Source organism: Microcebus murinus, chromosome 1 (genome assembly GCF_040939455.1).
Source record: "Microcebus murinus isolate Inina chromosome 1, M.murinus_Inina_mat1.0, whole genome shotgun sequence".
Classification (NCBI taxonomy): domain Eukaryota; kingdom Metazoa; phylum Chordata; class Mammalia; order Primates; family Cheirogaleidae; genus Microcebus; species Microcebus murinus.
Genome location: NC_134104.1, coordinates 82,061,232 through 82,078,327, shown reverse-complemented (window position 1 = coordinate 82,078,327; position 17,096 = coordinate 82,061,232). Strand labels below are relative to the sequence as shown.

The 17,096-nt window shown below is 34.8% G+C and overlaps 1 protein-coding gene across 1 annotated transcript in view; it reads right to left on the bottom strand.

The window, feature by feature from the left end:
• The window catches only part of CCDC39 (coiled-coil domain 39 molecular ruler complex subunit), a 71,522-nt gene that overhangs the window by 35,624 nt on the left and 18,802 nt on the right, over positions 1 to 17,096 (bottom strand). The window contains exons 7-8 of the mRNA XM_012736986.3: positions 6,672 to 6,863; positions 1,619 to 1,722 (exon numbers count right to left, since the gene is read on the bottom strand). Coding sequence (XP_012592440.1) covers positions 1,619 to 1,722; positions 6,672 to 6,863 — 296 coding nt within the window. The remainder of the gene's footprint in view (positions 1 to 1,618; positions 1,723 to 6,671; positions 6,864 to 17,096) is intronic.

Genomic DNA, 17,096 nt, shown 5'->3' with positions numbered 1-17,096 from the left:
CTAGTGGGATTGCTGGACCAAATGGTAGGTCTACTTTTAGTTCTTTCAGGAATGTCCATGCTGTTTTCCATAGAGGTGGTACTAATTTGAAGTCCCACCAATAGTGTATAAGCATTCCTTTCTCTCTGCATCCATGCCATTATGTATTGTTTTTGCATGTTTTAATAAAAGCCATTCTGACTGGGGTAAAGTGATATTTTATTGTGTTTTTAATTTTCATTTTACTAATAACTAGTGACATTGACCATTTTTCCTATGTTTCTTGGCCATTTGTCTATCTTCTTTTGTAAAGCTTCTTTTCATATCTTTTGCCCACTTTTTAATGGGGTTGTTTGTTTTTCCTTGCTGATTTGCTTCAGTTCTTTGTAGATTCTAGTTATTAGCCCTTTATCAGATGTATACCTTGCAAATATTTCCTCCCATTCTGTAGGTTGTCTATTTGCTCTGTTGATTATTTTCTTGCTGTGCAATAGCTTTTTAATTTAATAAAGCTCACTTTATTGATTGTTGTTGCTGGGATTACCATTCGGGTCTTCTTCATAAATCCTTTGCCTAGGCCTATATATAGAAGAGTTTTTCCAGCATTTTCTTCTAGAATTCTTATGGTTTCATACCTCACATTTAAGTCTTTTATCTATCTGGAATTAATTTTTGTGAGTGGTGAGAGATATGGATCCTGTTTCATTCTTCTGCATGTGGCTATCCAATTTTCCCAGCATCATTTATTGAACACGGCTTCTTTTTCCCAGTATATGTTGTTGTCTGATTTCTCAAAGATCAGTTGGTTGTATGTGGATGGTTTTATATTTGGGTTCTCTGTTTTGATTCATTGGTCTATATGTCTCCATATTTGTGCCAATACTGTGCTGTTTTGGTTACTAGCCTTGTAGTATAGTTTGAAGTGCGGTAATGTGATGCCTCCAGATTTGTTCTTTTTGCCTAAGATTTCTTTGGCTATTTGTGCTCTTTTCTTGTTTCAAATGAAGTGTAGAATTATTTTTTCTAGATCTGTGAAATATGACATTGCTATTTTTATGGGGATTGCATTGAATCTACAAATCACTTTGGGTAGTATGGACATTTTAACAATGTTGATTCCATCAATCCATGAACATGTATGTTTTTTCATTTGCTTGCATCATCTGCAATTTCTTTCCACAGTGTTTCATAGTTCTCATTTAAGAGATCTTTGACCTCCTTGATTAAGTATATTGCTAGGTATTTTATTTTCTTGATAGCTATTGTGAATGGTATTGAGTCTTTGATTTGAGTTTCAGCTTCAGCTTGATTCTTATTGGTGTATAGGAATGCTACTGATTTGTGTACATTGATTTTGTAACCAGAGACTTACTCAATTTGTTTATCAATTCTGAGAGTGTCTTGGTGGAATTATTGGGGTTTTCTAGCTATACAAGCATACCATCAGTGCCACTATATATTTAATAGGCCATAAAAATATTGCTTCTGAACCTTTGTGATGAAAAAGCCAGAAAATTTTTTAAGTTTAATAACATAGTAGCTATAATTTTACAGTTATTTAACAAAAAAACTTAACTACTTAATAATTTTCTAAATGTAGTAAAAAATCATAAAGAAATTTATATGGCTTTTTTCTTACCTTACAGTTTCTTCATGACTGTCCCTCTTTATTTCGGAAATATTTTTCCTCAGTGCTTCTAAATCACTGGAAGTTCTATTCACAGTGGCTTTTAAAGAATCCAGCTATTTAATAGTTAACACATAGAAAATACATAATTACTCCATATTCTATAAATTAATCTCATTTCTGAGAGGTTTTATTCTGCCCACTTTATGTTCTAACCTACAATATACCCAAGAAAAACCTTAACCATTTTGCTATAATTAATATATACTAACAGATTTTCTAATTGGTCTGATATCAAATTTTAATTGGCTTTGTTATATAATATTGGCAAATTATAGAGACCTACACATATATGTTGAAAGTAAATGCAGAATGTACAATATCACTAAATCTGCTCAGAAGAACATATCCCAAGATCCAAGATAAATTAATATATATGTATTAATATAAAGTGTTCAAGACAATCATAAGAAGTTTAAATGGATTTGAAAAATCTCAAGAGATTCTAATACATCAACCTTGTAACTAATGACACACATTTTACTGTTAATATAAATTGTTAATTCCAGACATGAATTTTCCCCTTTATTTATAACTTTTGCAAAAACTCTAAAGTTTATTTCTCTGAAAGAGAAATCAAGAAAACAATCCGATTTATAATAGCATCAAAAAGCATAAAATACTTAGGAATAAATTTAACCAAGGACGTGAAAGATCTGTACACTGAAAATTATAAAACACTGATGAAAGAAATTATGGAGGACACAAATAAATGAAGATATCCTATACTCATGGATTGGAAGAATTAATTCTGTTAAAATGCTCATACAAAGTGATCTACAGATTTGTGAATGTTGTGAAAATCAGAATGGAGTCACTTGTGTCAAACTGACAAAATAGAGCTCAGGAAGGCCATGAAGGGAGGGTTCCCACACACATTTGCCTGATAACAAGAACCATTCCAAGAGAATATTACAGAACCATAGCCTTGCACGAAGGTCACTGCAACCTTGCACAAAAATACTTCTACAAGGATGTCTGCCCAGCAACTATCTGATCAACCTTGGACTGATGCTAGCCTTGTTATTGATCCTTGTAGTCAAGGTTTACTATTTTAAAACAACTTATATAACTTTTCTCATTTTATCTTTAAAAACTCTTGCCTTCTTTTACCTCCCTAGATATGCCTAAAATCACGCACAGTCCATGTATTTGCAAAATGGCTTTGAAAATTCTCTGCTCCTTGCAGATGAAACTCAATATTTTTAGAGAACCTCTCTCTATTTGTTATTTAGGTGACAGATTCAATACAATCTCTAGGATAATTCTAATGTCATTTTTCACAGAAATAGAAAAAATAATCTTAAAATTCATATGGAACCACAAAAGACCCCATATATTACAGTTAAAGCAATCTTGAGCAAGAACAACAAAGCTAGAGGCATCATGAAGCTTTATCACAAAGCTATAGTAATGAAAACAATAGTCATCCATCAGTATCCACAGGGGATTGGTTCCAGGACCCACTGTGGATGCTAAAATCCACAGATGCATAAGTCCCTTATATAAAATGGTATATATTTGCATATAAGCTATGAACACCCTCCTTTATAATTTAAAGCATCTGTAGATTACTTATAATACCTAATAAAATATAAATGGTATGTAAATAATTGTTATACTGTATTGTTTTTATGTGTATTATTTTTATTGATTCTTTTCTTTAATGTTTTTTATCCACGACTGAATGAATCCACAGATGCAGAACACATGGATAAGGAGACTGAATATACTGCCAAAAAAACAGACACATAGACCAATGGGAAAGAAAAGAGAGCTCAGAAATAAACTCACACATATACAATCAACTAATTTTTAACAAAAGTGCCAAGAATACACAATGGAGAAAGAATAGTCTCTTCATAAATGGTTTTGGGAAAACTGGACAGCCACATGCAAAAAAAAAAAAAATGAAATCAGACCTTTCTCTTATACCATACAAAGAATCAATTCAAATGGATTAAAGACTTCAATGTAAGACCTAACACTATAAAACTCCTAGAAGAAAACATAGGAGAAAAGCTCCTTGATATTGGTCACTATAAAGATTTTTTGGACTTGACGCCAAAATTGCAGGCAATAAAAGCAAAAGTAAACAAGTGGGACTACATCAAACTAAGAAGTTTCTGTAGGAAAAGTTTTTGTAGTCAACAAAATGAAAAGGCAACTTAGAGAATGGGAAAAATATTTGCAAACCATATATCTGATAAGGGGTTAATCTTCAAAATATATGAGAAACTCATACAACTCAATAACAAAAAGAAACTGATTAAAAAATTGGCAAAAGGCCTGAATAGACATCTTTCCAAAGAAGACATACAAATGGGGCGGGTATATACATACATAACGAGTGATAGGCGCACCATCTGAGGGATGGTCATGCTGGAGACTCAGACTTTTGGGGGGAGGGGGGGAAGGGCATTTATTGAAACTTTAAAATCTGTACCCCCATAATATGCCGAAATAAAAAAAAAAAAAGAAGACATACAAATGGCCAAAAAGTGTATGAAAAGATGCTCAATATCATTAACCATCAGAGAAATGTAAATCAAAACAACCATGAGATATAACCTCACATCAGTTAAAATGGCTATTATCAAAAAATCAAAAGATGATAAATGTTGGTGAAGATGTGGAGAAAAGGGAACCTTTGTACATTGTTGATGGAAATGTAAATTGGTACAGCCACTATGGAAAACACTATGGAGTTTCCTTAAAAAATTAAAAATAAAACTACCATATGATCCAGCAATCCCACTTATTGGTATATATCCAAAGGAAATGAAATCAGTATGTTTAAGAGATGTCTGTACTTCAGTGTTTATTGCATTATTATTTACAATAGCCAAGATAGAAAAACCACCTAAGTATCTGTGAAAAGATGAATGTATAGAGAAAATGTGACACACACACACACACAGGAATATTACTCAGCCTTTAAAAAGATGAAGTACTACCATTTGCAACAATATGGATAAACATTGAGGGCATTATGCCAAATGAAATAAACCAAACACAAAAAGACAAATATTGTATGACCTCATTTATATGTGGAAATTTTTAAAAAGTCAAACTCACATTAACAGAGATTAGAATGGTGGTTACAAAGTGGGGTATATTGTTCAAAAGGTATAAACCTTCAGTTATAAAATGAATAAGTTCTGGAGACCTAATATACAGCATGGTTAATAATTATGTATTATATACTTAAAATTATTATAGTTAATTATAATGCATTATATACTTGAAATTTGCTGAGAGTAGACCTCAAGTATTCTCACCACACCAAAATAATGGTAACTATGTGAGGTGATATATATGTTAATTAGCTTGATTGTGGTCATAATTTCACACTTTGTATATATATGTGTGTATATGTTTATTTGTTTACATATATAAACATCACATTTTACACCTTAAATATATACAAATTTTTATTTGTCGATGATTCTTCAATAAAGCTAGAAAAACATGTATAAAAAGCTAGACACGTGTATTTAAAAAAAGAACTTCTCTGAACTATTAAAGAGAATGAGGGATAACTATCCCAATGTAAGACTAAGGCTCTAACATTCTAGTGTGTAAAAAATATTTAGAAAATTAATAACTTCCTTCCACACAAAAACTTATACATGAATGTTCACAGCAATATTAATCAATACAGCCAAAAAAAGTGGAAATAACTCAAATGTCTATCAGCTGATTAGTGGATAAACAATGTGGTATATCCACAAAATGGAATATTATTTTACATAAAAAGGAATAAAGTACCAACACATGCTATAATATCTATGAACCTTAAAAACATTATGCTAAAGAAGGCAGAAATAAAAATTACATATTATATAATTTCATTTATATGAAATGTTCAAAATAGAAAAATCTAGACAGAAAGAAAGTAGGTTAGGAGTTGTCAGGGGTTAGGAGAAGAGGGGAATGGAGAGTGACTACTAATGGATATGGGTTTCTTTTAGGGGCGACAAAAACATCCTGAAATTAGATAGTGGTGATGGTTGCACAACTCTGTGAATATACTAAAAACCTTTGAAGTATACACTTTAAAAATGTGAATTATGGTATGTGAATTATATTTCAATAAATAAATTATGAACAAATGAATGAACCAATCAATCAATCCCTTCATTCTTTTCTGCAATTGGTTTAAACTTTGAAATTTTTAAGAATGCGCTATCAGCAGGACATGTAATTTAGGCAAGAAATTCCCTTGTTTTAATTTTTTAATATTTTATGTAATTATTCTCTATGTAAAAAATTATTTAAAAATTCTTTCCTTCTCTATTAGAGATTAAAAAGTATAATAACTTATAGGAAAAAATGCTCTACAATATTCCAATTACTACCTAAACATTGGTAAATTCAGATAATATGGCCTCAAAGTAGAAATTTCATAAAGATCCTGCTATTGCTAACTAAGAGGTACATTTACTCTCTCTATAGAATAATGTAATTTGCATATATGCCTGCAGAAGAAGAAAGGAACAAAGCAGGAAGAGTTTTATTCTTTTATGCTGTTTCAAGGTATTTTATCACCACATTATCTTACTATTAGATTGAAATATTAATCCTTAACAAAGTGAGAAACTGAACTTAAGCAAGTAGCTACAACTAGAATGTGAGATTTAAAACCATACATACCCATGTAGCACTGGAAGACTCTTAAAGTTAGCACTAACTCATAATAATTTGTCAATATTCAACTTTGCATTTGCCTGTTATCTTGTCACTATGGTTTCCCACCTAGACCATTGGAGAGCATCTGGTCTCCTGTCCCTTACAGAACACTAGATATGGTGGTCACAACTCCAGAGGGAGTCCTTCACAACACCACTCGGGCTCAATTAGAGCATCCTAAAAGTTCCACAAAACAAAGGAAAGTAACAGAAAGAACTAGAAGGCAGTTCCTTAATCAAAGGAAAAGCTTTATGCTTACTTTTTACAGCAATTTGTCATGAACACACAAACCAGTATTTTTTAGTTCACATACCTCATCCTTCAGCTGACTTCTATTAGTTTCATGGTTCTGATACTCCATTCTACATTTTAAAAGTTTACGATCAGCAACAGATATTTTTTTCTCATACTCTGTGTTATTCCCAATCTCATTTTCCAAAAACTTAATCTTTTCCTTAATCAAATTTTCCTTTTCTCTTGTTTCTTGTTTTGTCTTTGCTAATGTCTAGAATTAAAACAAATATGTTTACCTAGATATATGTTTACTATTACAAAATTAAACTTAAAAGAAATTTAGTTTTTATTTTTCTATTTTATTTAGTATTTATTTTACCAAAACTTCTCAAAAGAACATTTTTTAAAAGAGAGACTTTTTAATATTAATAAAAAACATTAATATGTTACAACCAATATCTATAAACTCATAGTGCTAAAGGTCTCTATATTTTCTTTCATCTACATGGAATTTTGCTTAAGAAATAAGAAAAACAGTTAAGCTTTTTATACATGAAGGGTAACACCTAAGAAATTTAAATAATATTTTAATTTAAATATTAATTCTTTTAATATTTAAAAGAATATTTTTCACATAGAAAGATAGGTTTCAATAAACTTTCCAAATACTTTACAGACCGGTTTTCTTCATCTTTTAAAAATAACCATTTTAGTTACTGGTTTCAATAGGAATATCTTCACTCAGGCCTTTTGCTGGTCTTAGAGATACAATAATAAATAGAATACACAAAGTACTGCAACTGAAATGTAGACAAAGTACTATGGGAACAAAGAGATGAGGAATTCTTTCCAAGAGGAGTCATTAGAAGACATTAGCTATTCCTGGCCTCCCAGGAGAGGAAAAAAAAGAAGACATTACCCAAGAGCCTTTATTTGAGTCAGGGCTAGAAACATGAATGGAGATGCATAAAGTGTAGGGTAGAAGGGCAGGAATAAGAACAGAATATATTAAGAAGGGATAGGGTTCAGATGAAAGGGATGAGGTTGGAAAGGTAGGGTTTAGGGTCAAATTGAGAAGAAATTCAAGGGATATGTCAAAGAGGGTCAACTATTTTTTTTTAAAGATGAGGTCTCACTATGTTGCCCAGGCTGGTCTTGGACTCCTAGCCTCAAGCAAACCTCCGACCTCAGTCTCCCAAGTCACTGGGATTATAGGTGTGAACCACCATGCCCAGTGAGGGTCAATTTTTAAGCAATGTAAAACAAAGAAGATTTTAAAGCTGGGGAATAAAAAGATCAGATGTGGTTTTTACAAGTGATTCTGACAATAGTTTGGATTAATTAGAAGGAAAAATTACCCTAAAATGTATTACATTCAAGCATTCCAAAATGAGGTCCTACGAAGCAACTAATCATAGGAGATTAGGGAAGGGGGCTGTGTTCTGAAATCAGTAAGTTTTAGAAACACTGCATGTAATATTATACATATTAGCATGTTAAATGGATATATATCTAAGATGTATTTTAAAAAGGAAATTTTAAATTTGTTTAATCCAGTATTCTATTTTTTCTACAATAATAAACATTTTATAATTGTAGCACTCTATATATTAATATTTACTGTGCTCATTCAACAAAAAGATATGTCAAAACTTCCTAAGTTTAAATATTTCAAATGATCATTCTAGAGTTTCTTGCCTTCTACTGATTTTTCTACTACTTAGTCAGATGCTTTAATACCTACTTTAACATCATACTTCCTACCAATGTTATTCATGGTTTTCATATAGGTAATGCTTATAAGTAATATCCCAAAATTTCTATACTGGAATAAAAGAATAGTAGAAAAATATTTTCCTTTTCTAAATATTTTTTCTTTTAAGAAGACAATTTCAGGATTATATGGTCAGACTCCTGCTAAGAAGGCACAGAGAAGGCAGGAATTATTTTTCAGGAAAAAGAACAAAAAAGTACAATCTTAGTTGTAGGGGATCAAAAATATGCCACCCTAAAATATGCTACTTCAGCATATTGATCATTTTGAATTAAAGGCACTTGAAAAATAGCAGATGAAAGATGAGTACTCTGCCCTTCCTTTTTTTCCCTGAAATAAGGAGATAAAACTCCTCTCTGAAAAGTGCCCTCTCTGTGCCAGGAAGAAGAGAGACATTCTCATCACCAGAGACAGGAAGTTGAGGCTGGAAGAAATCCATACAAACCACCTTGTTAAACCAACTCTTATCTTCCTAGTTACTTTTCCACAATTACCACCCTTTGTTCAACCTAGTAGTATGTAAGCACCTAGGCCCAGCCACTTCTTTAGGTCTTCATTTTTCCTGCAAGGGCTTCCATGTACATGTAAATAAAATTTGTATGTTTTTCTTCTGTTAATCTGTCTTATGCCAGTCCCAGCCAGAAATAGAACAGAGAAAAAAATTTACCTCCCTTACAGTCTAAATGCTCTAGTGATGTGAACCAGCTCTCATTGACTCACAAGAACTAATTTAAAAATCTTTTCTCAACTCTAGGTTCAGTGGAGTCATGCTAGTATGGAAATAGTTACACCATAGAAATGAGAAACACTATATATCAGGGGTTTCTTTTTATTTGTTCTGTTTTGCTTTGTTCTCAGAGAAGAGCATTATGAAGCATCCCACTTCCTAATGGAACAACCTCTTGGCACCCTCCCTACTCTCTTACAGTATAGTCAGGAGATGTCAACTTGTAAATGAGGAACCACTATTAATATAACTAGGAAGCTGCTAGTTGTATATTCTGCCAAATCAACAGACTGAGTCAACTCTGCCATGGGGTTGTATGAGAATACTTATTATGGATCTCTAATCTTGGATCTGACACATTAGATTTACATAGATGATGCAATTATGACTTGATGTTTGAAAGCAATAAGAAGTTCGGAAATACATACTAATATCACCATTAAGAATAAAGTTTAAAGAAACAAGAGGACTGACCAGAGACACCAGCTACCAAATCATCTCAGAAAGAAGAAAAAGTTTCAGATGAAAAAGAAAAAACAAAGCAAACAAACAATTGCAGATAAGGTGTAATTCTAAGGGAAAAGCACCAGAACCTCTAAGAGATTCCATGAGAAAAAGTTGTGGAGCAGAACAAGAAGGAGCAAGACATCAGCAGAGTTCAACCCCCAAGGGGCTTGGAGTCCAGCAAAAAGGGTAGGTGGAGTGATTTGTTTCTACCATACATCTCTGGCAAGCAACAGACTCCTAAGCTGCTGGAGAGCCTTCCTACCCTCATGAGCTCAAAAGCTGCTACTGCCAGTGAACTGGAAACTTCTTGAAAATAAAGCACCAGGTTGCCAGCCCCCTTGGGGTCGCTTCCCATCACCACAGACCTAAGCCAAGACGGCAGGTGCCATATTGCTTCTCCACCCACCATGTACCTTTGTCCTCCCCAGGGGGCTTCAGCCCCTCAGTTTTCATCTTGGTCTATCCCAGACAAACATTTCTCAATTCTGGCCCAGACTGTGGGAGCCACAGGGGACCAGTGGGTTCTGAGGAATCTGCGTGACCCTAGAGCCTGGACGTTCTGAGAGAGCTGCCTTCCAGAGAGAGGGACAGAGACAATCAGAGTACTAATTTCCTCCATCCAGATGCTTTGCCTCCCATTCCTCTCCACCACTTATGCCTACCAAGAGAGATGCTTGAGCCACTGCTTTCCTTCTGTGGGGCTTTCATAGAGAGTATAGCTCAAAGATTTCCTCTCAGAGACTTGAAGAAGACTGAGGAGTGCTTGGACTGTGAGCTCCCTGCACACTAGCCCTCCACAGTGCTGCTTGCCTAACTACTCCATCAGAGCAGGGCACATCCTGAAGTGGAGGGAAATCACTGCTTGACCCACCTCATGGCAACTCACTACCAGCATGCCTCTCCCTGGCATTGTCAACAATTGAATTTCAGAGATTAGGATGGACCACAGGCAAGATCTTTTAGCCCCAGGCCTCAACTGTGTTGCTTAGGAGCATGGAGAAGAGATCTGTGAACTAATCTTTGGAAAGCAAGGGAGCACACATGGGCAGAACTGAAGCCTGAGAGCAGACCTTTGACTCCTGCTGAAATAGCTACTGCACCAGCTTTTATGGAGACTGAGTGCAGGCCCACTCAACCAAGCCCTGCCCAGCCTCACTCCCCAACCCACTTCTGCCATGGTGGAGAAGAAAGACCCACCTGGAAGCTACAGGGCTCCACGCTCCACATGGGGCATTCGAATGCTTCTCCTGAGGGGCTAGAGCCAGTCAAGGGTCCCCAAAACAATGGCGCACCTTGTTCCTTCTGGCAAACAACACCTACTCACATGGAGGTAAATTTGCACAACCCTTTACATCATCTACTGACTCAATCATACAGGGTGTGGTTGATTCTTACCTACAAGTACCACCTACTGGTATCACCTACAGATACCTACAGATTAAATTTGGCATGTCAGTATAATTCACACTATTAAGAAGACCATAGGGCTGGGGAAAGAGAAAGAATTTCAAAGACTTCCATCCTCCCTCACCAAACAGTGACAGGTAATCTATCCACACATGTAGCTCACCACCGCTACAACCTACCAGCAACTGAGAAAACCACACTAAGTGTATATATATAACCAAAGCATCCATACAGAACCTAGACTCCAATCAAAGAACTCACAAGCAAAGCCACAGGTTCTGCCAAACATATGATACAGAACCTTCCTTGAGAGTGGGGAGGGAGGAGGAAAAAAGCCCCCTCTCAACAAAAGAAAATCCAAAAAATAAGAAGTGACAGCTGTCACAGAGAAGGAATCAGTGAAAGAACTCTGGAAGTATGAAAAATCAGAGCAAAAGGACACCCCCAAAAGGGAACACCAGTTCTCTAGTAATAGATACCAACCAAAAAGGAAAATATTAAAATGACAGAGAATTCCAAATATGGATTGTAATGAAATCCAATGAAATCTAAAAGAAAATTGAAAACCAACTCAAAAAGCCAGAAAAACAATTCAGTAAATGAATGAAAAATTCACAGAAGAGATCAACATATATATATATATATATTAAAAAAAAGCAAAAAAACAAAACAGAACTTCTGGAAATGAAACATTCATTTCAGACAATACAAAACACAGTAGACAGTTTTAAGAATAGACCTGACCAGGCAGAATAAAGAATCTCAGAGCTTGAAGACAATACTTTCAAATTAACTCAGTCAGTAAAAAATAAAGAAAAGAGAATTAAAAGGAATGAACAAAGCCTACAAGAAATACAGAATTATGTAAAATGGCCAAATATGAAAATCATAGGAATTCTTGAGACTGAAGAAGAAAATGCACAAGCACTAGAAAATCTATTTGAGGAAATGATTAGGGAAAAATTCCTTGGTCTTGCTAGAGACTTAGACATCTAGGTACAGGATTCAACAAATACCTAAATACCTGGGAAATTCATTGAAAAGAGGCAATCACCAAGGCACACAGACATCACACTGGCCAAAGCCAACATGAAGGAGGAAATCCTACAAGCCATGAGGCTAAAACACCAAGTAACTTACAAAGGAAAACGTATCAGGCTAACTGCAGACATCGCAACTGAGACCCTACAAGCCAGAAGGGATTGGGGGCTCATGTTCAGAACAGATGCCAGCCTAGAATTCCTAGAATTTTGTATCTTGGAAAACTAAGTTTCATATGAAGGAGAAATAAAGACTTTTCCAGGTAAGCAAACACTGGAGGAATATATCAAAACCAGATTGGCATGACAGACACCCACCAATGTAAAACCAATCATAAGCTCAGAGATCACATAAAACAATAGTATAAGAGGTAAAACAAAGCAATAAGGTACTACCCAACATGATGAACAGAAGAGCATCTGACATATCAATTCTATCAATCAGTGTGAATGCTCTGAATGTCCCACTCAGGAGACATGGGCTGGCTGTATGGATGAAAAAATAAAACCCAAGTACCTGCTGTCTCCAGGAAACACACCTAACCCTCAAAGACTTATACAGATTCAATGTGAAGGGATAGAAAAAAATATTTCATACACATGGAAACAAAAAGAAGCCAGGTGTAGCCATTCTGATATCACATAAAATTTACTTAAAATCAATAATTGTACAAAAAAGACAGAGATGGCCATTATATAATGATGATGAGAGCAATTCCACAAGAAGACACAATAATCTTAAATATTTATACATCTAACACAGAAATGCCCAGATTCATAAAGCAATCCTATTAGATCTAAGCCAGGTGTCCTCAAACTACGGCCCACAGGCCACATGCGGGTGTTTTTGCCCATTTGTTTTTTACTTCAAAATAAGATATATGCAGTGTGCATAGGAATTTGTTCATAGTTTTTTTAAAACTATAGTCTGGCCCTCCAACAGTCTTAAGGACAGTGAACTGGCCCCCTGTTTAGAAAGTTTGAGGACCCTTGATCTAAGCAAAGAGATAGCAGCATCATAATTTCCAGAGACTTCAACACCTCACTGACAGAACTGGACAGATCATCCAACCAGATAATAAATAAACACTGGAATTAAATGTGAACTAGCACAAATGGGACTAGCAGACATTCACAGAACATTCTACTCCAAAACTACTAAATATGCATTCTTCTCATCAGCACATGGAACATTCTCCAAGACTGATCATATCTTAGGTCACAAAACATGTCTCAACCAACTCAAAAAATTTGAAATCATACCACATATCTTCTCACACCACAGTGGAATAAAACTAGAGATCAACTTTAAGAGAAACACTCAATGGTACATAAAGTCATAGAAATTAACGTGCTGCTGAATGATTATGGGGTCAATAAGGAAATTAAGATGGAAATCAAAAGATTCCTTGAACTGAAAGGCAAAGGGGACATAAGCAACCAAAATCTATGGGCTTTAGCAAAAAGCCCTAGGGAAAAAATCAAAAGCCTTAAATGCCTATATCAAGAAGACAGATCATAAATTAACGATCCAATGACATGTCTCAAGGAACTAGAAAAGGAAGAGAAAACCAAAACCAGCAGATGAAAAGAAACAACTAAGGTCACAGCAGAACTAAACAAAAGAGAAAACAAACAAATAAAAAAACTACAACAAAGGATCAATGACACAAAGTATTGGTTCTTTGAAAAGATAAACAGAATTGATAGACCTCTTGCTAGATTAACCAGGAATAGAGGAGAAAGGATCCAAATAGGTTCAATCAGAAATGAAAAAGGAGATATTCCAACTGATACCACAGAAATAGAAAATATCATTTGAGAATACTATGAAAATCTACACACACATAAACTCAAAAACATAGAGGAAATGGACAAATCCCTGGAAAAACCAAGCTCTCAAGACTTATTCAGGAAGAAATAGAACTGTTAAGCAGACCAATAATGAGCAAGAAGATTAAAGCGTCTTCCAACAAAAGAAAGCCCCAGACTGGATGGATTCACAGACGAATTTTACCAGACCCACAAAGAAGAGCTGGTATCCATACTGCCAAAATTATTCTATAACTTCAAGAAGGAGGGAATCTCCCACAACTCATTCTACAAAGCAGGTAACACCTTGATACCAAAGCCAGGAAAGGACACAACGACAACAACAACAACAACAACTTTGGACCAATATCCTTTATTAATATACATGTAAAAATCTCCAGTAAAATACTAGCAAACCTAATTGAACAGCACATCAAAAAAATAATACACCATGATCATGTGGGCTTCAACCCATGGGTGTAAGGATGGTTGAACATACAAAAATCAATAAATATAATTCACCACATAAACAGAAGCAAAAGCAAAGACCATATGATCATCTCAATAGATGCAGAAAAAGCATCTGAAAAAATTAAGCACCCTTTCATGATAAAAGCCCTCAACAAAGCACAGAAGGAATATATCCCAAGATTATAAAAGCCATATATGACAAACTCATAGCCAACATCATACTGAATTGGGAAAGTGGAAAGCATTCCCATGGAGAATTGGAACAAGACAAGGGTGCCCACCATCACCACTTCTATTCAACACAGTGCTGGAAGTCCTAGCCAGAGCAATCAGGCAAGAGAAAGAAACAAACAATAATCAACCAGGAAAGAGGTCAAACTATTGTATTTTGCTGATAATATGATCTTTTATCTAGAAAATCCCAACAACTCCACCAAGAGATTCTTAGAATTGATATAAAAATTGAGCAAAGTTTCAGGTAATATAATCAATGTGCACAAATCAGTAACATTTCTATACACCAATAACAGACAAGCTAAGAGTCAAATCAAAGACTCACTATCATTCATAATAGCTACCAACAAAATAAAATACCTAGGAATATACTTAACCAAGAAGGTCAAAGATCTCCACAAAGAGAACTATGAAACACTGTGGAAAGAAATCACAGATGATGCAAGCAAATGAAAAAACATACATGTTCATGGATTGGTGGAATCAACATTGTTAAAATGTTCATACTACCCAAAGTGATTTGTAGATTCAATGCAATCCCCATAAAAATAGCAATGTCATATTTCACAGATCTAGAAAAAATAATTCTACACTTCATTTGAAACAAGAAAAGAGCACAAATAGCCAAAGAAATCTTAGGCAAAAAGAACAAATCTGGAGGCATCACATTACCACACTTCAAACTATACTACAAGGCTAGTAACCAAAACAGCACGGTATTGGCACAAATATGGAGACATATAGACCAATGAATCAAAACAGAGAACCCAAATATAAAACCATCCACATACAACCAACTGATCTTTGAGAAATCAGACAACAACATATACTGGGAAAAAGAAGCCGTGTTCAATAAATAATGCTGGGAAAATTGGATAGCCACATGCAGAAGAATGAAACAGGATCCATATCTCTCACCACTCACAAAAATTAATTCCAGATAGATAAAAGACTTAAATGTGAGGTATGAAACCATAAGAATTCTAGAAGAAAATGTTGGAAAAATTCTTCTATATATAGGCCTAGGCAAAGGATTTATGAAGAAGACCCGAATGGTAATCCCAGCAACAACAATCAATAAAGTGAGCTTTATTAAATTAAAAAGCTATTGCACAGCAAGAAAATAATCAACAGAGCAAATAGACAACCTACAGAATGGGAGGAAATATTTGCAAGGTATACATCTGATAAAGGGCTAATAACTAGAATCTACAAAGAACTGAAGCAAATCAGCAAGGAAAAACAAACAACCCCATTAAAAAGTGGACAAAAGATACAAAAAGCAGCTTTTCAAAAGAAGATAGACAAATGGCCAAGAAACATAGGAAAAATGGTCAATGTCACTAGTTATTAGTAAAATGAAAATTAAAAACACAATAAAATATCACTTTACCCCAGTCAGAATGGCTTTTATTAAAACATGCAAAAACAATACATAATGGCATGGATGCAGAGAGAAAGGAATGCTTATACACTATTGGTGGGACTTCAAATTAGTACCACCTCTATGGAAAACAGCATGGACATTCCTGAAAGAACTAAAAGTAGACCTACCATTTGGTCCAGCAATCCCACTAGTGGGTATTTATCCAAAGGAAACGATGTCATTTCATCAAAAACACACCTGTATGCAAATATTTGTTATAACACAATTCACAATTGCAAAGATGTGGAGTCAACCCAGGTGCCCATCAATTCGTGAGTTCATTAGTAAAATGCAGTATATGTGTAATCTGGAATACTACTCAGCCATGAAGAAAGATGAATTAAAGGCCTTTTTCAACAATTTGGATGGAACTGGAGACCATTATCCTAAGTGAATTATCTAAAGAATGGAAAAAGAAACACCACATATACTCGCTATTATATTGGAATTAACTGATGAACACACATATACACAGAAGGTAGTAAAACTCAGCAGAAATCAAGCAGCGGGGAGGGGGCCAAGGGAGGAAAGGATGAGAAAAACCTACCTAACAGTTACAATAAACACTATCCGAGTAATAGGCACACTTATAACAAACAAAATCAATACATGTAACCAAAAACATTTGTACCCCTGTAATATCTGGAAATAAAAAATTAATTGTTTTTAAAAAAAGAGAGATAAGGACATAGACAGGCACGGAAAAGACCGGGTAAAGACAAATGGAGATGATGGTCATCTACAAGCCAAGGAGAGAGACCTCCAAAGAAATCAATCCTTCTGACACCTTGTTCTCAGACTTGGAGCCTCCAGAACTGTGAAGAAATAAAAGTCTGTTGTTTAAGTGTTTGCCTCCCCCTGCCAAAAAGAAAGAATTAAGAAGACCTCATAGCTAAAACTGCTTCCTCCTTTTGCATACTAGGGAGGCATAACCCTTTTTTTTTTATATAAAATGTTGGTTATTTACAGAAATTTAAAATATAAAAATTGCAAGTAAACCACATCCATTTATCAGAATTCCAAACTCCCAGTGGCCTTAGCAGCTTGCCAAATGCCTTTCCATGGAGTAGACTCAGAATGGAATTTAATACATCTTTTCACTTGCC